Here is a 25,457-nt window from a genome sequence, read left to right on the forward strand (position 1 = left end):
TCCCCACCCTGTCTGAAATGCCACCTAGAAGTACCAAGCACTAAGAACATAAATAGACCCCAATACACGTACAAATATAAAGCTATCCTCCAAGAATGTGCACCAAAACTCAATTAAGGTAATCAAATTGTAACATCATGGAGACATGACTAGATTATAGTAAACTGTATGACGAAACTATTTGTTAATAATATTAGGATTACTGACATAGTAGTTATAAAGGTCAATTTGGAATTTTGACTTTAGTACATGGGAAGAAAGTGCCCCTGCCCATAAACATGAGTATCAATCAGATCCATGAAACCAAGTCTTAAAATAGAGACAGATGCATCAATGTGTCAGTCTGATGACATCAATTAGGATAATATAACTAATTACCCTGGGCTCTGATTCTAAGCTTTTTTTTTTTAATTTTTTAATGTTTTTTTTATTTTTGAGAGAGAGAGAGAGAGAGAGAGAGAGAGAGAGGAGAGAGAAAGACAGAGAATGGAGGGGTGGGGGCAGAGAGAGAAGGAGGCTGCAGGCTCTGAGCTGTCAGCACAGAGCCCAACGGAAGGCTTGAACTCAGACTGAGAGATCATGACCTGAGCCGAAGTCAGGGGCTCAACCGACTGAGCCACTCAGGCGCCCCTGATTCTAAGCTTAATAGACAACCTGCTTACTATAAATCTGCCTTCCTATATATATTACTGCAATGTTTTCAACCTCTCCTCTCCAACATAACTAAAAGGGTCAATAAAATCCCAACACTAACAGTGATTTGCTAGGGCAGTCATTTTTAAGTAGGAGGCATCCCACATATTAAAATTCCCAAGGCACTGTTTGTCATTTTATAAAGCATCCCAAAACTTTGAGATTCTTAAGGGTTCCTTCCACTGGTTGAGAATTATGGGCCTGCATAGAGAACAGAATGACCTAATTCAGTGAATCTGATAATTACACTTCTCCCTACAGATTAAAATTCTGGGTACGGCAGGGATGGCTGCCTAGGTAGTTCAGTCGGTTGAATGTCCAACTCTTCAATTTGGATTAGGTCTTGATCCCAGGATAATGGGATCTCTCTCTCCCTCTGCCCCTCTCCCCTGCTTGCATGTACCTTCTCTCCCTCTAAAATTAAAAAAAAAAAAAAAATTTTAATAAACTTTTGGCATTTTGGTTTTTATGTATCAGTTTCTGCACCCCAGGTTAATTATATGCATACTACAAGGGAGAAATAGTTAAAGTGCTAAAGAACCAGTTACACATATTTAAAAGGAGTTGGCAGCTTATGATACTAAAACTAGAATGGGCCTTTAATGGAGGTCAACTAACCCAATCTAGCCTGACATTACTCCAATGAAAGAATCCCTTCTGTATTTCTGACATTGGTTTAATTTGTCTACTCTCTACTAACACCTGAGAATAACTGCACTGATAGCTGATCCCAGAAATGAGGGGAAAAGAGGGGTTGGTAGAACACAGGTCTTTCATTTCTAAAGGTAAGTAAACCTAAGCCAGGCACTTCAGTGAAAAAAGAGGCCACAAGACATACTTTGGGAGATAAAAATGCAGAGTGGAGCAAAGACAGAAAACTAAAGGAAAATGACAAAAGGACCTCAACAGGGACTTAACAAAATAAATCCAAACAGCAAATAAATTAATTAAATAAAGGAGCACAATCTCATTAGCAACCAAAGAAATGCAAAATTAAAAACATAAAAGACATTAAATACCCAACAGAATGACAAAAATTAGGAAGCTGGATAATACCACTTTGGAAAATAGGCATCACACAAAAACCCCACCAACCAATGATTTTATTTCTTCTTTCTAGAGAAAGTCTTGCATGTGTGCACCAGGTTTCATGTTCATAACAGGGCTGTTTTTACAACAACTAAACTAGAAATCACTAAAAAATTAATCAAAGGTATAGAATGGAAAACCACTGATGTCTGAATATAATTGAATATTATATAGCAATGAAAACGTATAAACTACAGCTGTATGCAACAAATGAACAAATTTCATAAACTTACTAATTAAAGAAAGCAAGAGGGAAAAAAACTGCAACCAATTGATTTTATTTATGTAACATTCAAAAACAGAAAACTAAATTTTATTTCTTAGTCATATGTTTGTGGATAATTAAATTACTTTTAGAAAGCAGAAGAATTATTATTGCAAGAGGTATTTTATGTGAGTGGTTACCCCTAGCGGCGTTGTTACCCAAGGAAAGGAGATACTGTGACCGGAGGACAAACAGGGAGAATAAGAGTAATATTCTATTTCTTGACCTGGTTGATGGTTAGCATTCAAATTGTTCTTCAAACTATACATAAGTTTCCTATACTTTTCTATAGTTATATCATATGTTAATAAAAAAATGTTGGAAGAAAAAAACAAATTTACCCACTTTAAAATTCTACTTAAGGATAATCTTACCTTTCCCCCAAAGACCAAATTGAAATATCAATTTCTTAAAACAAAAAATGGAGTCCATGGGGCAGCTGGGTGGCTCAGTCAGTTGAGCATCTGACTTTGGCTCAGGTCATGATCTCACAGTTCGTGAGTTAGAGCCCCACACTGGGCTCTCTGCTATCAGCACAGAGCCCACTTCAGATCCTCTGTCTCCCTTTCTCTGCCACTCCTCTGCTCATGCTCGCTCATGCGCGCTCTCTCTCTCTCAAAATAAATAAGCATTTTTTAAAAAAATGGAGTCCTATGGAAAGGAAGTCTCTTCAAGATTCAGTCCTGGATTATTCTAAGGATCAGAATGTTCTAAGCACACCCTTACGTTAAAGTTAACTATGCTTGGCAAATAGGTATGGGAGAAAATATTTTTGGTTATTCACAACCATATATCCTCAAATTCTACAGAGCATCCTGCTAATGATTTACATTTTAAATACTCAATTATTATTCCCAGACTCCTCATACCAACAGCTAAACTTTAAACAATAGACATTTTTGTTCAATCCTGTACCCTCAATTCTAACAAAGTAAGTTTCTACCACACATTTCCATTCTGATGATTTCTACTATGCTACTTTCAAGTTCAATTCTCATTTCTCCAGAAACAAAAGTCCTAGCAATCAGATATCGTTCCTTCGTACACATACAATATAAAAATTTTGCCATAAAAAATGAAATCTAACTGTTATTCCTTCTTTCTTATTTGCAATGTAGAATGGAAAGTGCTGGGAAATTCAAAGTTGTGTCCAGGGTGAAAGTCTGGCAAGAATGAAAAGTAAAACAAATAAGAGATAACTGCTTCTCTCTAATACATATAAAAGACTCAAAAGGTAAACTAATAAAAAAGTTATTGGGTAGTTTTTTTTGTCTTTGTTTTCTGTGTTTGCACGTTTTTAAACAAAATGTAAAAATCTACTCAAGGAATTTAATTTGCAATTAGATTTTTTGACTTTTTAATTAATTTTTAAAAACTTATAATTCTACTTGGATGCAATGAAGCACATATCTTAACTGCATCGCTCAATGAATGTTTACACACACACACACACACACACACACACACGTACCTCCCCCCACACATACACACATTCATCCATATATGAAGGTGAAGAGACAGACTTAAAGCTAGATTTGAAAATTTTATTGGAAAAGGGAAAACAAAAACCCAAAGGTTAAATACTACTGGTCCTCTAAAGCAAAAGAATTTTACTTTACTTAGTTAATTTTATTTTCATACCTCACAGTCATCTTGTGCACTTTGAACATTGCACCATCTGGCAACAGGTTCAGGAACCACTTCCCAATCCTCACAGACCTGTTTAAGGATATTCACAAATGTTGTCTTCCCTGAAGCTGTTGTGACAGGAAAAGGAAAATTGAAGGAGACTTAGAAAAAAAAAAAAAAAAAAAGCCAAAACAGTCATCAGCTTTTACAAAATTTATACTAGCAAACAATATAAAAAAACAAAAATATTCAATTTCCTAAATGTTCTTAGATTTGCTTTCTGAAAGGGTCCCTACCCACTGTATTATGGACACTTGTTTGTTATTATTTTTAGTTTATCAAAGCCATGGAACAGAAGAATTTTAAACCTGGTGACATTGTAGGCAAGGTGTTACAGCAGAAAAAAAAATCCTAGTCCTAGCCTCACTTTCCTTAATCAAGTAATTAGAGACAACTTTGCGGAAAATAGTTAAAACTATTCTTCCACTTAGTTAGATATGTGATTTTGGGCAAGTTACTGAATCTCTGTAAGCCTGTTTCTTTACAATACAATGGAAATAATAATAATACCCTCTTTATGGAAACCACTGTGATAAACAAGCTATGAGTACAGTGACAATAACAGGCTCTTGCATTTTCAAAATCTTCCTCTCTACTTGCTCTATTTTCTCAGTTTACAAACAGGCTTACGTCCTTCCTATCTAAAACCAACTTAAAAATGGCCAAATGAACTATAAAATCAATATAAAGATGCATCCAAAACCTAGAGCTTTAGAATGAGAAATAATATGATTATATGACACTAATCATATGACACTATATGACATTAAGCCATAGTGTCTAACAGAAATTATAAAAACGTTTTTGCACAGCACCCCTATAAGCAAGCAATAGCCATGTTTTTTCTGCTTCACTTTAAAGGTTCTGTGCACTTTATCCAATCCTTAAAAAAAACATGTTGTACTTTGCTTCTCCCTGATCATTCACTAGTTTCTGAGACACCTAGGAGGGAAAATAAAGGAAATAGTTCAGGTATAATCAGGGCATATTATATTCACTACTTTAACATTACCTGGGAATACATTCCATTAAATAGTAGGGAAAGTCTTGATCTAGAATTTAACAGGGTGTACCAATACTCCTAATGACCACCACACCCTTTCTATCTTAAGTCACCAAATGTGGTTTATATTAGGCATCTCTGGTCAACATAATGTGTGTGTCTCTCTCCTCTCTCTGTCCATATGTATATAGAATTACACATACACACACACACATAGATCAAAAAATATTAAAAAAGCAGCTTCTGAAAGCTTTTTAAAAAAATTTTTTAATGTTTTGTTTTGAAAGAGCGCATGTATGAAGGGGAGGGGCAGAGAGAGAGGGAGACACAGAATCCAAAGCAGGCTCCAGACTCTGAGCAGTCAGCATGAAGCCTGACCCAGGGCTTGAACTCATGAACCACGAGATCATGACCTGAGCCGAAGTCGGATGCTTAAGTGACTGAGTCACCCAGGCACTGCAGCTTCTGCAAGCTTACAAGGAAAACTTCCTCATCTTTATAAGCTGGATTCAAAGAGGGCAAAAAGAACTTACCTTTGATGTGAAGAACCATATTCAAACCTAGGACATTATCTAGGCAATAGAAAAGAAGAAAAACCAGAAGAACTTTAAAGGATCACACATAGGGCTAAAACAGGGAGTGGGGACAGGGGTCAGGGCCAATAAGAAGGTAACACAGAACAAAGAACTGCTGAGAAGCAAAACACAAAGTCATATTATCACCACAGGACAGAAGAAAAACTTGTAAAGATAAACTAGATGATCACTAGATTTAATCACGGGAAAAACACTGGTGACCACAGATTTTGCATGGGGAGAGTAATTACAGGGACTGTAAAGCATTTAGAATGGTAAGCAGAAGCATATATAATGATCACTGGACATTCACTGAGCTAGATGGAGGAAGGAAAGGAAAATATGACGTTCAAAAAGAGGATCCAAGGAATGTACTAAAAAATCAGGCATCACCCAGAGTCTGAAAGCACTTTTTTTTAAATTTGTTTAAGTTTATTTACCTATTTGGAGAGAGACAGAGACAGCACAAGTGGGGGAGGGGCATAGAGAGGGAGAGAGAGAGAGAGAAACCCAAGCAGACTCTGTGCTGTCAGATGTGGGGCTCAAACTCAGGAAACCTGAGATCATGACCTGAACTAAAAACAGAGAGTCGGACACTTAACCGACTGAGCCACCCAGGGGCCCAGAATCTGAAAGCACTTAAAGCTAGAGCATTCAGCTTTCTTCTGACACGCCTATAAATAGAAAAATTTCATGTGGTCATACTCTAAAATTTTAAGAGCAAAAACAGTTACTCTTTAAAATTACTCTTTAGTTCAAGCAGAGTAACAACAGTTACCTGTAGTTCCCAAATTAATCTAGTTCCTTGACTTTTTAATGTTTATTTATTTTTGAGACAGAGAGAGACAGAGCATGAATGGAGGAGGGTCAGAGAGAAAGGGAGACACAGAATCTGAAACAGGCTCCAGGCTCTGAGCTGTCAGCACAGAGCCCAACGCAGGGTTTGAACTCACGGGCCACGAGATCACGACTTGAGTCAAAGTCGGACGCTCAACCGACTGAGCCACCCAGGCGCCCCTCTAATTCCTTAACTTTTGAGGGGAAAGTAGGGAGCTGAAAAATAAGCTAATTAATAAATTAATATTCTATGAAAGCAAAGGAGAACAAGAACCAAAGACACTGATGTTAATAACTTTAAAAAGCCATGTGGAACCTAACAGAATTACTAATGGCAAACAAGCATTACGATCCAAAAATCATCTGTACAAACTATTAATATGAAAAGAAGCAGGTAAGGCCTCCATAAATCTAACAGAAGGGAGCATTATAGTAACAGAAAACATAAGATGAGTTACGTGAATATAAACTAAAATGACCAGTTAAAGTTCAAATTCTAGGAATCACAAAATATTCTTCTACACACATATTAGCAATTTGTACATTTCTACTTATTTGGGACTGGCAAATAAGGTGGAAGGGACAGGAACAGCAGTGCAAGCACATTAACAACAACTAACAAACCTCAGTGTCAGGAAGACAAGACAAGTTGGAACACAACTCATCCAACATCCAAATAGCAAACTGTTATCTTACAGAAACAGAAGCCCAGTGTTACCAGATCTTTAGATACCGTACAAGACACCAAGAATCTAGATGTTCAAAAACAAATCTCAAAAATGTTAAATGCTAGTAATTCATTAAATTTGTTTTCCAGGGGCGCCTGGGTGGCTCAGTGGTTAAGCGTCCGCCTCTTGATTTCAGCTCAAGTCATGATCTCACGGTTCATGGGCTCAGTCCACATCAGTTCCATGCTGGTGGTGTGGAGCCTGCTTGGGATTCTCTCTCTGTCCGTCTCTCTCTGCCCCTTCAGTGCATGCCCTTTCTCTCTCTCAAAATAAACAAATAAACTTTAAAAAATAAAATATTTCCAACGTTCTAAAAAAAATGTTCTTAAATAAATTTTTTTTTCAAGTCTATGCCAGCCACTATTGTGCAAACGCAAGGCATCAGTTTGCAACTCTTTCCAGTGTAGGTAATAGAGATGTCAGAGAAGAATTTTAAGCAGGGGAGTAACACAATTCCATTTATATACAGAAAGTCTGCTCTGGAGCTAGGTAAGAGAAGATGGAGATGGGGTGACACATTAGGAAATGATTCAGGTGCTGGCAAGATTAAAGATGCTTAGGGAGATCTAGATATATGTTGCTTAACTGGATTTAAGGAAGGGAAGAGGATTAATTCAGTGTGGTATCTAGGAGATGTTGTTGTTCATTCAAAGTTACTCTTGAAATGGCTTTGTTCAACTACTTCCTCCTTTATATATGTTCTTCTTTATCCAATAAGTGGCTATAAGGACTCACACTAGTAAACGTTCACCTTCAAAGAATGTATCCTAGGAGGAAATGAGAATCTATTATATGGATCTTTTCCACTGATGCCTTAATACTGGAGCAATGCAACAAGATGTCGTCTTTGAGGGTGTGTTCAGATATTTTCTACTAGGAATACTGTTAAAGTGTCTACTTTGCCTGGTCTTTTTAAAGAAGTACAAGGGCTTTGAATGTGGTAAGAATTCAAAAACATTTGCTGTATGCATGAATGGCCAGTACCCAACTTGGAGCCAAAAAAATTCTATCAGAACAGGAAGTATCAGGCATAGGTTTCCTGTGGTAGGAAATACAGAAGAATGTAAGTTCAGATGTACCTTGTAAAATGATATGCATGGTATAGTCTGCCCTCATCCGGGTTAGGAACAGAAAGGGCACTGGCCTTTGAATCATAAGCCAATGTTTACTTGGAAGTGGGGGAAGGGGTGAGGAGCTCCATGAATATTAAGATCATTAAAAACTCTTTCCTTGTACTGGAATGTTTATAGCTATTTTATCCCTAAGCGTTAAAACTGGAAACCATCCAAATGTTCACACCTGGGGAAGAGATAAACTGTGGTATATCCATGCAATGGAATACTACTCAGCAATAAAAGAGAACTACAGACACAAGTATAATAGAAGATGGGATTCAGTAGGCAGAAAGGGAGAGGCTAAGTAAGACTTGAAGGTCACTGGGTGGGGAAAAACATATTTTAAAACAATGCTGGGAGTGTCTGACCACAGCAGACTGGCTGAGGTGTAGAGTTCCTCTTAAGAAATGTAACAGACATCACCTACTCCCCTCAGGCATTTGACAAAAGATGTGACTAAAAGTAAGTGGTAGACCTTAGAACATATGACCCACAAGGAACAGTATGGCCATACATAGATCACCTCCCACACAATGGAAACAAGCCACTCAAACAGTAATGACTAGGCATTTAGTTACCTAGCCAATAAGGGTAGAACCTGAGAAGGAACAAGGGGGAAGGTTGGGGGGGGGGGGGGGGAGGGTGCAACCAGAATTTATAAAACAGGGACCCTTGCCTGCAGTTGACTGGGCATTCACTTGCAAATGCCCCTCTCTGTAAAGAGAGCTTTTCTGCAATTCATACCTTTCTAATCTTAGATTCTAATAAACTTTTGCCTGCTGCTCATTTTATTCTGTGTCCACCTCTTCATTCTCCCAAGTGGGGAGACAAAGAATCCCGGGTACTGAGCAACATGAAAAAATCTAAAAGCATTATGCTAAATACAAGAAGGGAGACACAAAAGGCTACATACTCTGACTCCATTTATATGACATTCTGGAAAAAGGCAAAACTTAGAAACCAGATCAGTGGTTGCCAAGACACAGGAACACAGAGGGAACCGACGACAAAGGAGCACCAGGGAACTTTTTGAGGTGATAAAAATGTACTGAATCTTGACCATGGTGGTAGTAAAACAGCATTATATGTTTGTCATACCTCATAGAAAAGTACACCTAAAAGGATAATTTAATGTATGTAAATTACACCTCCAGAACTAACACAGCCTCAAGATAGAAACAAAAAGCAAAAAACCCTCCCCTTGCGCGATCCCAACAAAAGGAGGAAACGGGCCCAAAGTGCACCTTTCGAGGCCCCCATGCCCGGGCATGCACCACCGCCTGACGCCCGGAGGCTGCGACGATCCTCGGAGCGCGGGAGGGAAACAGGGCAGGACAGGGCAAAATGCGTTTTGGGAAGGGAAAGGGAAGGGAAGTAGAGGCCCTGTCCGCATCCACACAGGCCTGAAGGAAGCCCTCACTAAGGGGAAGCCTCCCTACTTGGGGGCCAACATTTCCCGAGGCTCCTTACCAATGTTCCCTTCGATGGCAATCTTCTTGATGCGGACCCCCTCAAAGCCGGTCGCGGGAGACGGGCAGCTCCTCTTAGGTGGGGTGGCCATTCTAGTCTGGTGGTGGTCCGAGTGCATCCAACAGGGAAGGCTAGGAGGCGGCCACAGGTGCGCGCGCTGGGGCTCGCGCCACTGCCGAACGTGACTAGACGCGCAGGCTGAGCTCCCGCCGGCAGCAAGTACCCGGGACCGCGGGTCTTGGGGTTTGATTTTGGCGCGCGGAGGCTGCCGACGGGGGCGGGACTGCGCCGCGACCGCCCGCCAGCGGGGAAGCCACGCCCCCTCCGTCTCCCCAGCTGGCAAAGTCTCTAGCGGCTCCTTGGCCTTGGCCACCGCGGGCGGGGCTCTTGCGTGCGCGCCCAGCACGTCGGGTCACGCAGGAGCACAGGGCGGGACGGCGCGCGCGACGACGCGCCTCTTCCCAGGACCCGGGGGTGGCGGTTCCGGAGGACTAGCGCCGAAGCTGGAGGGCGAGCGAGGGCAGGGGTTGCCACCCGCTCTCGTCACCAGGATGGCCGGCCCCGACTCCGGAGAGTTCGCCTCTCCAGCGGGTCGTGTGGAAATAAACAGAGCATCTGGAACAGAACTGGCTGTGACGCAGTGTATGGTAGAAAAAAGCAAACGGATTACCCGTGTAGTCCAGTCCGAGGACAACGGTCAGGCTACGTCAGGCTAAGTGCTGGCGGGCAACCCAACCCTCAGGAAGTGTATTGCACTCTTACTGCGTGCCAGACACTGTTTCGAGCGCTGTTCTTGAATTAACTCGCAGCCCAGTGCAGGAAATCCCACCATTAGCCCGATTTATCAGTGAGGAAACAGGCACTGAGAAACCTACTTGTGCAAAGTCTCAAAGTCCGTAAATGGATCTGGCATGGGAATTTACGTAGTCAGACGCCACTACACAGCAAGCTTTTCCTGATGTCTCAAACCCCTGTCCCGTTTGATTTGAGTCTCTTTTATGCTCATAGAGAATACGTCACACCAAAATGTGCCACTATGGCATACAGATTATTTCGAAATAAAGGAATTTTAGAAATAGTGCAAGGATACTCTGCCCCTCCCTTGTCCCCCCTGAAAGCAGATGAATCTATGTAAAAGGTGCCCTCCCTGTATCAGGAGGGCAGACCTCCTTATCGCCAAATAGGGAATTGAGGGCTGAGAAGGCCTATGAACAGACCTTGCTACTTACCAATTTACTACCCCAAGCCCAAACCCCTTTGTCTTGTCAGTTCTTCACTAATTTATTGTTTCTTTGTCTAAAAGATGCAATGACCTACTTTGGTTATTCCTTTGAATTTATTTTTATGGAGGTCCTGTATGTGCTGTAATTAAATCTGGTTTCCTCCTGTTTATCCTGTGTCAATTTAATTACTAGACCAGGAAAAGAATGGAAAACGTAAGAAGGGAAAATTTTCCTGCCCCTACAATGCTATGCAGACGTTACCACACCACGTAGGTTTCTGTTCAGCGTGGCAATACGATAGATAGTTTAATTTTGCATTCCCTATACCTGACACATAGTTAGTAAATGTTGAATTTTTGAATGCCTACCTATGTGCCATGAACTCTGCTAGAAGACTTATCTAGCTGGCAACAGATGCAGTGTAGAAACACTCTTTACAATTTGTTTTTAATCTTGGTAAAGATCTGGTAAGCTGGCGCTATGCCATCTAGAAGTTCCTGGGCTCAAATGGTCTACGGAAACCAAACGCCCTATTACTCTTTGTTACCTTGAAATTACCATCAGACCTGAAATGCATCTAATGGTAGAGTCAGAAGTGGTGTAATGGTGAATCCATTCTAAGAAAAGGCAGAAATCAAAATGTGAATCCATGGGGAACTCTAGGATAAAAACAGTAAAAATCATTAACTTCCTTATAATTATTTTGTTATTATTTTATGTTTATTACTTTTGTTTATCCGCATAGTAATTACCAGCAGGATCCTTGAAATGAAAAAAGCCTGAATGTTTGTTATCAGGGATGGCAAGGAATCTGGGGAAGCCACTAGGTATTATATTCCACATCCAAGCATGGGGGGAAACCCATGAAATGGTAAAGGTATTGGGCGATACTGAGAGGAGTAAGGCAGGGTTAGTCTCTGAGACCTTCAAATAGGAGGTAAGTAGACGAAGAAGAGGAAGAAATCCCAGATGGATCTGATAAAGATGTTTAGAGTTGAGGAGCAGAAATAGCCAAGAGTGGTTTCCACAAAAGGCACACAAGAAAAGTAATACAGTGCCGTGATTGAGAGGTTTAAGCAGTGGAAAACTATAAAGACTAGTTTCAAATTTCAGCTCTGCCAGTTTCTGGCTGTGAGAACTTGAGTCCCTCAAAGCTTAAAAGTGTTCCTTGGGGCACCTGGGTGGTGCAGTCGGTTAAGCGTCCGACTTCAGCCAGGTCACGATCTCGCGGTCCGTGAGTTCGAGCCCCGCGTCAGGCTCTGGGCTGATGGCTCAGAGCCTGGAGCCTGTTTCCGATTCTGTGTCTCCCTCTCTCTCTGCCCCTCCCCCATTCATGCTCTGTCTGTCTCTGTCCCCCCCCCCAAAAAAAAAGTGTTCCTTAAAAAGACAAAGTAGATGGGAGAAACAGGGAAACCTACCTTTCTTGGCATCAAGTTCAGCATAATTTCCCATTTTCCTACATAAACCTGTGTATAATGCAAGTAAGAGACAAAAGCACTTTTAAAATCACCTTGTTGATTTTTGTCCACAATCCTTTACCTGCAACCCTTGTAACCAGATGTTTGAGAATGCAAACATGTTTGGATTTCAGAAGAATAGTAGTGTGAATGGAGTATTACTCAGCAATCAAAAAGAATAAAATCTTGCCATTTACAACAACATGGATGGAACCAGAGTGTGTTATGCTAAGCAAAATTAGAGAAAAGACAAATATCGTATGACTTCACTCATATGTGGAATTTAAGATACAAAAAAGAGTAACATAAGGGAAGGGAAGCATAAGTAGTATAAAAACAGGGGAGCCTGGGTAGCTCAGTCGGTTAAGGGGAGTAAGGCTCCCCCTACCCTGACTTTGGCTCAGGTCATGATCTCACAGCTCATGGGTTTGAGCCTCACGTAGGGCTCTGAGCTCAGAGCCTGGAGCCTGCTTGGGATTCTGTGTCTCCCTCTCCCTCTGCCCCTCCCCTGCTTGCACTCTGTCTCTCTCTCTGTCTCCCAAAAATAAACAAAAAATAAAAAAGGGAGGGGGGCAAAACATAAGGGACTCTTAAATACAGAGAACAAATAGGGTACTGGAGGGGTTCTGGGTGGGAGGATGGGCTAAATGGGCAAGGGCCATTAAGGAGGACACTTGTTGGGCTGAGCACTGGATGTTATATGTAGGGGATGAATCACTGGAGTCTACTCCCCTTATCATTGTTGCACTATATGCTAACTAACTTGGATGTATATAAAATAAAAAATAAATATGTGTATATATATTGGAAAAAACCAGTAGTGTGGTACATATGTTATGTAACCATCCCTCACTCTCCTGCAGAGGTGTTAAATCCAATACACAGCTATTTTGCACTGAAACAGATTTCACATTAAATGGGATAAAGACTGTTAACTTTAGATCAGGTTAAGTTTACACTAAATTCAAAAAAAATACTTTGTTTTCCAAGCATTTTAGATTTTATGAATTTTGGAATTGCAGATAAGACAGGGTATTGGCAGCACTTGGGTGGCTCAGTAGGTTGAGCGACCAACCCTTGATCTCTACTGAGGCCATGATCTCACAGTTCATGGGATTGAGCCCTGAGTCAGGATCTGTGCTTGACAGAGCAGAGGCAACTTGGATTCTCTCTCCCTCTCTCTCTCTCTGCCCCTTCCCCACTCATGAGCACCCATTCTCTCGCTCTCCCAAAAATAAATAAATATATATATTTTTTTAAAAAGGGTATTGGAGTACCCAGCCAGTCATGAGCAAGCATGCTACCATCTTCATCCTTCCTCACCCAAAATTTTGCTACCCCTTCAAAATGAGAATTATTTTTCTTCTCTGGGAATGCTGGTATTACTAAAGAAAGAGACAGGACCTTGACTGATAACACATAGGTTTATTATGAAAACTCTAAAGTGAGAAATGAGAACTCAGAAGATGAGAACAAAGACAAAAAATAAAAGGCCTTGAATGTTGATATGTAGTGGTTATAGCCCATATATTGTATACATGAACCCAACAACTTCTGTAAAATGGCTATTTATTGACTTTATAATAAGCTTGGTTATGAATTTCTCCTTACAGTCTTCTTTATTGCCCAGAAATACATGAATGCAGAAGCCATTATAAAAGCAAGAGTGGGAGGTCAGGATGCTTTCAACAAATCTGAAGTGCAACAGCAAAATAACATGCTAGAAGGGCATAGCAGGAAACCGTCAGCCCTACATAAGGCCTTATCAAAGGAAGCTATATTATGCTGCATGCTTGCAAAGTAAATCAAGGTCATCAAGAAAATAGGACACTGTGGGGTGCCTGGGTGTCTCAGTTAAGCCTCTGACTCTTGGTTTCAGCTCAGGTCATGATCTCCCAGTTCGTGGGCTCAGGCCCAACGTTGGGCTCTGCACTGACAGTGCAGAGCCTGCTTGGGATTCTCTCCCTCTCTCTGCCCCTGCCCAGCTCTTGCTCTCTCCCTCTCTCAAAATAAATAAACTTTAGAAAAAATGTGACACTGTACTCATTAGTCTGTTTAAAATAGGAGTATAAGGGGCACCTGGGTGGCTCAGTCAGTTAAGCGTCTGACTTCGGCTCAGGTCAGGACCTCACAGTGTGTGAGTTCGAGCCCTGCATCAGGCTCTGTGCTGACAGCTCAGAGCCTGGAGTCTGCTTCAGATTCTGTGTCTCCCTCTCTCTCTGACCCTCCCCCGCTCACACTGTCTCTGTCTCTCTCTTGAGAATAAGTAAACATTAAAAAAAAAATTAATAACAAAAATAAAATAGGAGTATAAGACATTTGTTTGTTTTTATTTAAGTAATCTATACCCCCAGAAAAGGGCTTGAACTCACAACCCTGAAATTAAGAGTTGCATGCTCTTCCAACTGAGCCAGCTAGGCACCCCAGGAATATAAAACATTTATTACACATTGTTGCTTAAAGGAGTATTTAGAACTTGATACCAAAATGCATCATTCCAAATAATATTATATAATGAAGAATTAACTATTTAAATGTAGTACAATAGAAGCAAATGAACATACTTCTCAAAATATAGCTAATTTTTGTATGGGTACTTATGTGTTTATTTCTTTATAGACAGTAGATGCTTTATAGCTATGGTATGTGAAGAACCAGGTGCTTTTGGCGCGCCTGGGTGGCTCGGTCGGTTAAGCATCCGACTTCGGCTCAGGTCATGATCTCATGGTCCGTGAGTTCGAGCCCCGCGTCGGGCTCTGTGCTGACAGCTCAGAGTCTGGAGGCTGTTTCGGATTCTGTGTCTCCCTCTCTCTCTGCCCCTCCCCTGTTCATGCTCTGTCTCTGTCTCAAAAATAAATAAATGTTAAAAAAAAAATTAAAAAAAAAAAAAAAGAACAAGGTGCTTTTATTTAAGTATGCAGGTTGACAATCCACATCAGCATGGACTGGTATTTCTACTCCTGGTTTTTTCTTTTTTTTTTTTTTTTTAATATTAAATTTATTGTCAAGTTGGTTTCCATACAACAACCAGTGCTCATCCCAACAGGTGCCCTCCTCAATGCCCATCACCCACTTTCCCCTCCCTCCCACCCCCCCCCCCATCAACCCTCAGTTTATTCTCAGTTTTTAAGAGTCTCTTATGGTTTGCCTCCCTCCCTAACTTTTTTTTCTTTTCCCTTCCCCTCCCCTATGGTCTTCTGTTAAGTTTCTCAAGATCCACATAAGAGTGAAAACATATGGTGTCTTTCTCTGTATGACTTATTTCTCTTAGCATAACACTCTCCATTTCTATCCACATTGCTACAAAAGGCCAGATTTCATTCTTTCTCATTGCCAAGTAGTATTCCATTGTGTATAGAAACCACAATTTCTTTATCCATTCATCAGTTGATGGACATTTAGGCTCTTTCCATAATTTGGCTATTGTTGAAAGTGCTGCTATATTGGGGTACAAGTGCCCCTATGCATCAGCACTCCTGTATGCCTTGGGTAAATTCCTAGCAGTGCTATTTCTGGGTGATAGGGTAGATCTGTTTTTAATTTTTTGAGGAACCTCCACACTTTTCTAGAGTGGCTGCACCAGTTTGCATTCCCACCAACAGTGCAAGAGGGTTCCCGTTTCTCCACATCCTCTCCAACATCTATAGTCTCCTGATTTGTTCATTTTAGCCACTCTGGCGTGAGGTGATATCTGAGTGTGGTTTTGATTTGTATTTCCCTGATGAGGAGCAACGTTGAGCATCTTTTCATGTGCCTGTTGGCCATCTGGATGTCTTCTTTAGAGAAGTGTACTCCTAGCTTTTTCTACAAATACCAATTAGTGACACTGGGATACTTTGGTGACCTGATGTTCCAAACACAAAAGCTTCTAATAAATCTCTCTAGAATATGATACTCTGAGAATACTCTAAAATACATACTTTCTTTTAGAACTTAGGTATCAGGGTAAAATGAAGATGCTCCAATACTGTTTATTAATATATTTTTAAAAAATATTTATTTACTTTTGAGATAGCACAAGCAGGGGAGGGGTAGAGGGAGGGGAACAGAAGATCTGAAGTGGGCTCTGTGCTGACAGGCTGACAGCAGTGAGCCAGATGTGGGACTTGAACTCACAAACTGGGAGATCATGACCTGAGCTAAAGTCGGATGCTCAACTGACTGAGCTACCCAGATGCTCCTATTTATTAATATTCTTTAATGGTCTATAATGAAGATAAAATACTTGATAAAAGCTTGACAGAAAGGTCAACAAATAATTATTTTGCTAACTGTTCTCATAGTAGTAGAATATTTAAAGAAAACAAGCAAAAACATTAGCTTCAGGGTCAAGACTATTTGGATTCTAATCCTGGTCCTAATCAGTGATTTGTACAATTCCCGAGCTTCAGTTTTCTAGCATGCAAGACACTGTGATACCAACCTCTGAGGTTGTTATAAACATTAGAAAAAATTTAATGTTCAACATATTCCAAACTTAAAATATTTTTCTAGGAATGTGTTCAATGTGGGAGCATCTACAGCAAAAATAATCAATAATGCAGGATTCATGGCCAAACATAACTATTTATTAATTTTTTAAATAAACATTCAGTTTCTTCCTTTAGAAAAAACCTAGAATTTAAATATTTTCCATCCCATCACATACAAGTCTGTATACAGTATTTACATCTTTCAATTAAACATATTACAGATTTTCTGACATTCAGTATCCCTTTAAAAATTTTTTTTCTTAATGTTTTTATTTATTTTTGAGACAGAGAGAGACAGAGCATGAGCAGGGAAGGGGCAGAGAGAGAGGGAGACACAGAATCGGAAGCAGGCTCCAGGCTCTGAGCCATCAGCACAGAGCCCGATGCAGGGCTCGAACTCACAGACTGTGAGATCATGACCTGAGCCGAAGTCGGACGCTCAACCGACTGAGCCACCCAGGCGCCCCCAGTATCCCTTTTAAAGTAAAATGACGAAGCAGTTAAACTTTGATCTGTAATAACTAGAATTTGAGTAATCTTGGCACACTTTTCAATATAGCATTCATGTTTCCTTTCATATTTTAGACCATTTTCCCCCATCCAACTACTTAAAAATAAAGAGAATTGTGTGTTTCCATGAGAGCAGGATCTGTTGTCTTGCACATTCTCTGCGATTACACAATGTGAATAGGCTTCCATTATATGGCACTGGCAGGATTATGCTTTTGTCATCAGAAATTATCTCTACTCAAACTTTAAGAGTTGTCATGTTTATTGTACTCTCTCTCAACCTAGATTTCATGACACTGTTCCTTGATAATTTTAAGTAATAATGTATGGAAAAATTCAAATAGAACAAAAGTTAAGCATTCCCTACAGGATTAGGGCCCTTACCACCTTAGTTATGCATGTACAAAAATAACACATACAATTTAGTGACTGTAAAAAACTATTTCCCCTAAAAATAGTTATTTCTGCAGAACAATTTAAGGAGAAATGTGTTCTTAATATGGAAATGCACTAATCTATTATCTCAGAAAATGAAAATGAAAATATGTACAAACCTATAAGAAACACCAACACATAAAAATTTAATACACAGAAGAAAAATTAAATATTAACAAAAATTTTAAATTACTAATAATCTCAGCTTCAGTGACATAACTTCAAGAAAGCTGTCAACCAGAACAAACCAAAAATGCTTATGTAAGTTGCACCTGCCAACACTTCTGTCAGTGGATTACAGAAAGTGCTTCAGAACCACTAACAACAAGGACCTGCACAGTCAACCCATCTGTTTTGTTCTCCTAGTGCAATGGAGGCTGAGAGGTGGGAAGTCAACAGCGTAAGGAAGTAATTTAAGGAGAAGGAGATGACAAGCCAACAGAGCTGAAAACAGGCCAGTGCTTTCATTATCTATCTTTGAGAACTGTAACCCAAAATGCTCTATTGTATAGCATTACACACAGAAAAGGAACTGGCATCATACTTGCAAAACTGAGATTATTCAATATTTTAATATGCATTTCTTGTCTTTTGTCAAAATTTAGGTTTTGTTCAGCTATAAGTGGCAGACATGGAACATAGTATTATATCTTTACAATAAATTATTCTCTATGATTAACTTGTTAGGAACATCTTAAAAGTTTAAATTGTTTGTAGTCAGAACTGTTACTATACCTTAAAATTTTTCCAATAAATCTTAAGATATCTTTACCTCTAGTAATATCATACACCATTAAACTGAAAAACAGTAATTGCTGTGGGTGAATCTTAACATTATGACAAAACTCTACTATTTAAATTATTTTAGGAGTGGATCTAGAATAGCATGTCTAAAAATTGGTATATTCTTTAATATTTCAGAAAAGTTTCAAAATAACTTTTCCCCTTGGTATGCAGTCACATTTTCAAGTTACAAATATACTTATGGTCCCATATCTTTTAAAAAGACATTCAAAAATTTTAAAGTTATAAATGATATATGAAATGATTATACAATTTTAAATATTTTATCTGTGATACACAGGTTTGACATTCAGCATAATTATTATATAAAATTTATTCCAATTTCTTTGTACAATGATCTGCAGTCTTTTCATTTGAGTGAAAATAATGTTTAAAAAAAAGGACAAAGGTAAAGGCTATTGTTATCTTAAGCTACTTCTATATTAAATATTGGATCCATTTTTTCATACTGTCCCTTCAATCAAAATTATCTTATAGTAGTTGAGATAAAACTCAGAAGCTATCAGGGAAAGGAACGAAAGTAGAAAACAAGAGACAGACCTTGATTTTTTAATTATTATATTTAACAGTAAGGTAATTGAACTAAATTTGTAAAAATTAAATAAAACCTATACATCCAAATGATACTGTGTACTTCAAAGTAGAGACATCAGGAAACTATTCCTTTATTAAGTGGTGCTACCAATGCTCAAAACATTCTCTTCTGCAAATTCAGAGCCTATGGCAGTCTTTTGAACTTCCCTAATGGTTTAGTTCTAAGAAAACAGCAAAGTAGAGTTAAGTTTGGTGAATGAGCTAGGTCTTACTAAGCTGCCAAAAAAGTCTTCGGTGCAACTAAAATGATGAAATAGATTTTCTTGCATAGTCATAAACCAATTCTCAAGGCATCTCTGAAAATGCTCTAAAAACATTACACCCTCAAAGCATAGCTAGAAAGAATAATGCTCCCACAGGAACCACTCTGAAGATCAACTCTCATTTGGATGTTTAAGGTATGACATACTTCTTTGAAAAGAAAGTCCTACAACTAACTTAATAATTGTATCTCACATTTCACCATTTCAGTGGTTATCAAAACCTCTCTCAGAGAGGGTGTACACAAAGGTATAAAAGAAATGTCATTTTGCTATTTTCCCATAAGCAAGGAAAATGCTAATACATAAAATGGAGTCTGGTGATTACATGTAAAATATAAATATCCACATCATCTGTATTTCCTGAAGATAAGAGATTGTAGTGTTTTATCTTTCCTGATAAGCCAGGCAGTAACTTAATCTGAGATATATTATACACTAAACCTGTCTTCTCCCAGCCAATACATTTTATGCTCACCCTTTACCATTTACAAATAACACAAGTAGGAAGAGCAATGTAAAATCTTTCGATGTAAAGTAAACTGACCTCCAAAGCCTCTACCAGCCAACTAACACATGCTTACTCTTTTAATGAAGTCTAATGGCATGGTTTTTATGGGAAACAGAACAATCAAGTCAGCAAATGAGAGCCAGTAGCACCACCTACTGCTTACCGAAAGATTTTCACTCTTGGATTATTAATTTTCCATCATTTAAAATAACTCCTAAAACTTGCTTCATTTCAACACTTAACCAAAGCATTGTGATAATAATACTATGTTAACTTATTACTTGATATTTTATGCTTTAATTAGTGGATGAGAAAACCAACTTCTGCTTTAAATCTCTGTATAAAGAGCAGGGGGGAAATCATTATCTTGGTTATTTATAAACTAAATTAAGAGATCTGGGAAGAATCCAATACACATTCGTAAGCAAAGTGCTACAAAACCAGGATTTGATCCTTATTTTATAAAGGGCATCTTATTAACGCTCATGGAAACGAATCAACTCAAAGCAAGTTTTGTTAAACTGGTTATTTCTCACATGCTCTGGTGGGTGTTTCCTTACCTGTGGCCATGTAACCCCATGTACAATGCCAGGACTCTCCCTGGGAGAACTTCTCTACTTTGTTACCATATCCATGCGTACATTATCTCCTTACTTCCTAATAATACCTCTGTTTAAAGGAATACTCAGAAGCAGGCACCTGAGATTCTGACACAGTGACAACAAACTCCTATCTACACACAGTAGGAAAGTAGGGCCTAGTATTAAACATTATTTTATAGAAACATCCTTCCATTTTTACAGTGTACTACTGTGTAAGGCTTAAAAGAGCAAGAACGATTTTTCAGTATTTTCTACACTTGGCTATTTGCAACCCCTTTGTTACTAGGATGATACAAAGTCCAACGCAGTATGGAAGACTACTGGAATAATCATGCTTCATTTTCATCAATAAATAGGACCCCATGTCACTTGATGCCAAATTTTATTTCTGAATCAACCTACAGGGATTGATATTACCTACCTAGGTAATAAAATATTTGTTTTAAGGACATCAGTTACTTCTCACTGAAGTTTATCAATAACCATTACCAATGAACGTCCAACATACTTGCCAGGCTCTCCCATTACTTCTACTGTTGGTACTTGGAGAATGATTGTTAGAAATGAAATGGAGAAAAAGGCAGTTCCTAGTCATCATAACTGTAATGGCATTAAATTATATCACTGCTCTCCCTGTTAATGGCAAAGACAGACTGATTTATTTAATTTTAGATTCTCGCCTACTCACCATTTTTAGTCTATATAATTTCAAAGCAAGATTTCTATTCCACAAGGAAAAAGGTATATATTTCACACTAAAGGAAGAATATATATTTGTAACTGAAGGAAACAGATCTTACCAGAAATGACAAAATCAAAAGGAAGTCTGAAAAAGATACTTCTCAAGACTAAAATTGAAGTGAAAAATGTTAAAATTATTTTAAAAATTAACTTTCTGAACTTTTTACTTATGGGAATAATTCACTAGAAAGCCATGACAAATAAAATGTAAAAGTTAATAACTACTAAATTAGCACTTACATTGTTTGATATCACTGCAAAGAAAAAGATTTCCTTTCACAGTAGAAAAATCAGAAGTCAGAATGCTTCAAATTGGGCCTATCATAAGCAGAGAAGGGTACTGTATCATTTTAAAATGACAGGCAAACACCAGCTCCATTCACTGAATGGAAATGCTGGAGAGTGATCAATTTCCCCCAAACAGTCCTTAAATTCCATGTTTAATGTCTACACCTAAAATTAATAATTTATGTTTAACTTCTCATGGAAGTTGATTCCTAAAAGGAAGTCTCTAAGACTTTGTTTACAAGAAATTGGTTAAAAACTTCATGCCACTCTACTCAAGGATTTTAAGACAAGACTTTCTGAACTTGACTCATCATACAATTCCATCTATAGCTCCCCATACAAACAAACCCTCCCAACCAAACACACACTCTTATCCATCCCCTCCTCTTCAAAGTAGAAGGGAATTCTCTAGACTTATGGCTCATTTGGCAATTGCTAAGAAACCTCACAGTTCAGCATCACCTCTGAAGATGGCAAACCTATATAAAACCTGAATTTTTACACCTAGAGTGCAGTTAACATGTAGAAAGAAGCTAAAATGCAATAGGTATTACACTTCAACATCCTTTAGTTTCAATATCACAGATATCAAGAGATGGAAGAAAGACCTGCTTGTAGAACTTTAAACATTTGTTGAACAGAATTACCATCAATATCAAAAATAATTAATAAATACTAATTTTGTACGTTCTACATGCACACCTTTACAAATTGTGTTTCTTTAATGTAGTAAAAGCTGGAGATCACCAATTTTGGTAAACTATGGCTTTTATCATAGACATTTTAAAACATGCATCAGTAAGTGCCCTGGGTAGTAATCCTAATATTGTTCAAGCCCTGTTCAGTTCTATGTCTGTGCTTTGCACCTCAGAAGTGAGCCTACCAAGGCACTTAAAAACATAAGTCTTTTGGGGACTTCAGAAATTGGCCACAATTTACACAACACAGAACCCCCAACTATCATCAGTCCAATCAGCAAGCGTTTTCTTTCAGCACACAGTATTATCAAAAATTCTGCAAGTAAGCAAACCAAGTAAAAAAAACAAACAAAAAAAAACACCATATGCCACTAAGACAAAACTTACCCCTATCAAATTTACAGAGAATGGTTCTTGGCTTCCTCTAGCAATTGAGTATGGTTTCACTTACTCAGAATAAAGAAAAAGAAACCCAAACAAGCCCCCTAAACCTATGACAAAAATGACCGAGATAAAAATAAAACACGACCAAATCCAAATAAACTCCACACACTTCATTTGAGGAACAATTTGCACAGCTCTGCGTCCTTTTATCTGTCCTTTGAGGTGAGTTTTTCAATCAGTTCTTGGAGTGGTGCAAGTTCTCTTCTATCAATAAGGTTGAATTCCTACACACGATAAAGGCAGGAAAAAATAGTAAAAATGTATTATTTATATCTCATCCCAAAGCAGATTTCCATTAACATTTGTTGGACATTAGCTTTCTTTTTTGTTGTTGTTGTTGTTGTTGTTGTTTATTTATTTTTGGGACAGAGAGAGACAGAGCATGAACAGGGGAGGGGCAGAGAGAGAGGGAGACACAGAATCGGAAACAGGCTCCAGGCTCTGAGCCATCAGCCCAGAGCCCGACGCGGGGCTCGAACTCACGGACCGCGAGATCGTGACCTGGCTGAAGTCGGACGCTTAACCGACTGCGCCACCCAGGCGCCCCTTGGACATTAGCTTTCAAAGTAAATAAGGGTCTTATCATTTTTTCAAAAAAATGTATTCCTATTCCCCCACTCTGTGATTCCCCCACTTAGGCAAATCACTTACGCACTTCTGATATTGTACACATCTGTAGTAATACTAGGGTAAATCCGCCTACCTTGTAAAATTACTATAGGGACTAAATGTGATACTGTGTGCTAACCACTTCATGTAATTCCTGGCATAAAGTGAATACTCAATAAATGAGAGTGCTGCTTCCTGTTAAAAGGGAATAACCATTTAGATATCATCAAACAAGTGGGGACCAAAAACTCTAGCATCTCAGGCAAATTTCAACATTACATGAACATGAAGAGTGAAGAGTTAAACATCAGCAAGCTATCATGAGATGTAGCATGAAAGTAACATAAGAAACACGGAGTCCACAAATGATAAACAAAATCCTGTAACAAACAAATTAGAAAGCCTGGATTTAATTTTTGCTTCTTTATGAATTCCACTCCTGTCGTTGCGAGCTTCAATGTTGAACAGATTTCCCCACAACTATAACACCGTAAGGCTAAATAAATATAGGCTGTCTGTACTTCTGATCTCATATTCTGCCATGGTGGGGCATTCTGAGCTCCCAATTTCATTCACTTATTGAGATGATCATGTCAACCATTATAGTAAGTACTGGGGGAAAGAATTAGAAGCATTTAAGAGCAAACCTACCCCTAAGATTTGTGGGATCTGGACTAAGAACACAAATGGATATATAGCATATGACTATTAAATTTTACATTAAGCTAAAACATTGTTAAATAAAACATGTTCTATCCTCCTACCTTAACAAATACACCTTCAAAGTGACCAGGAAAGCAGATTCAAATTTAGAATTCTCAAGATTGCTCAGGATTCTGCACTGGAAAGGAGTAACATGAAGAAAGCCTATCCCTGACCCTCAGCAAACCTCCCTGATCTTCCAACCCCCAGCTCTACCCGGAACTTTAAGGAGCCTCACTTGCAGGAGTGTGGACACCCTGGCTGGTTTTTGTAGGCCATGGTCACACACCTTCACAAACTGCTGCCATCTCGCTACCCCTAAGATCTACAGGTACACGTATCAGAGATATGATCATCCCTTTAAAGAATGGACCCAAGGAAAAATCCATGCAGAACTTGGAAATATAACTGGGACCATGTGGAAAGAAAATTGAGATCAGGTACCAGAGCACAAACCAGAGGGATCTGGGAGGTATGTTCTTTGCCCTGTGGGTCCCTTACTCTGTGCGAGTACAGCTGGAGAATGACCAGAACAGGATTCTCTAAACAGTGAGGTCTAGGGCAGAGGTCCCTCTTACACCAACAAGGGGTGACTGTATACTAATGGAACTACCTTTAAGAAGGTCACAGTGTCTTGAAATACATTTCAATAGGCTCAGATGTGCTTAATGCTAGGTATCAATATTTGCTAGGAGCGGAGAGATAACATTGCATTTTCAGATAAGATCATACAGTAGGATAAAAGTAACCCTTCTGAAGGGAGAATATCCTCTCCTAAATCACTAAAACCTGAACATTAGCAATTCTCTTCTGTCTAAACCAAAGCACAGAAACAAACTTTGGGATAAGATTTTCTTTTTTTCTATAGGTGTCTGTAGATAGGATACCATGGTAAAGTAATTGCTCTGAGCAACAGTTTTGGCAAGTTATAATCTAAAATGCGTTTTTATAGGTGAAATTGAGACATGAAATGTGTGCTTTTAGTGTGAGGGGTATGTAGAGAGGGAAAATAGACACATTTTTCTTTAGTAGATCTAGATGGGATGAGGGGAGGGCATTGGTGAGTATATGCCCACAGAGAAACAAAACTAACACAGATTTAAGACTTGGACTTCTGCCTACCATCTACCCTCTCAACCTCAACCAAAAAGAAGCTCATCAGCTTACCCATTTCCACCTCTTTTTCAGTCCTGCCTATTTGCTGTCTAGTTATTATAGCAGGATGAGAATATTGGACTCCTCTTAGTCTACACCCCTGAGAACTAAAGTGAGAAGGAGGAGGTCAACCAGAGTCAGAGAAAAGACCAATGGACCTCTGGAATAGCAATACTCTTTGGGGCAATTTTTTCCTCTTTTGGACAAAATGAATAGTACCTAACTTAAAAATTATTCAGCATGTGGTTTTAAAAACGAGGAGGAAAAAGGTGTTATATACAAAGCCCATTTCCAGGCCAGAATATGGAAGGAAGGAAGGAAGGAAGGAAGGAAGGAAGGAAGGAAGGAAGGAAGGAAGGAAGGAAGGAAAGAGAAAAGAAAGAAAAAAGAAAAAGATCCAAGGTAGACAGGAATTGAGAATTGAGGGTTAAGAGGATTAGGAAGAATGCTAAAATGGTAAAGGGGCCAAGTTCATCTGGAGGCCTGCC

General features: G+C 39.0%; 2 protein-coding genes across 5 annotated transcripts in view; both read right to left on the minus strand.

Annotated features, from left to right (window-relative positions):
- DCK (deoxycytidine kinase) overlaps window positions 1-9,728 on the minus strand; it is a 32,166-nt gene extending 22,438 nt beyond the window's left edge. For both annotated transcript variants that reach the window (XM_003985295.6, XR_002741867.2), the window contains exons 1-2: window positions 9,465-9,728; window positions 3,689-3,804 (exon numbers count right to left, since the gene is read on the minus strand). In XM_003985295.6, the coding sequence (XP_003985344.1) occupies window positions 3,689-3,804; window positions 9,465-9,582 (234 nt within the window). In that variant the 5' untranslated portion in view covers window positions 9,583-9,728. The remainder of the gene's footprint in view (window positions 1-3,688; window positions 3,805-9,464) is intronic.
- A 6,962-nt stretch (window positions 9,729-16,690) lies between these two features.
- Window positions 16,691-25,457, minus strand: part of MOB1B (MOB kinase activator 1B) — a 54,541-nt gene continuing 45,774 nt past the window's right edge. For all 3 annotated transcript variants that reach the window (XM_006931070.5, XM_045056245.1, XM_045056243.1), the window contains one exon: window positions 16,691-22,727. In XM_006931070.5, the coding sequence (XP_006931132.2) occupies window positions 22,650-22,727 (78 nt within the window). In that variant the 3' untranslated portion in view covers window positions 16,691-22,649. The remainder of the gene's footprint in view (window positions 22,728-25,457) is intronic.

Source organism: Felis catus, chromosome B1, assembly GCF_018350175.1.
Source record: "Felis catus isolate Fca126 chromosome B1, F.catus_Fca126_mat1.0, whole genome shotgun sequence".
NCBI classification, from domain to species: Eukaryota; Metazoa; Chordata; class Mammalia; order Carnivora; family Felidae; genus Felis; species Felis catus.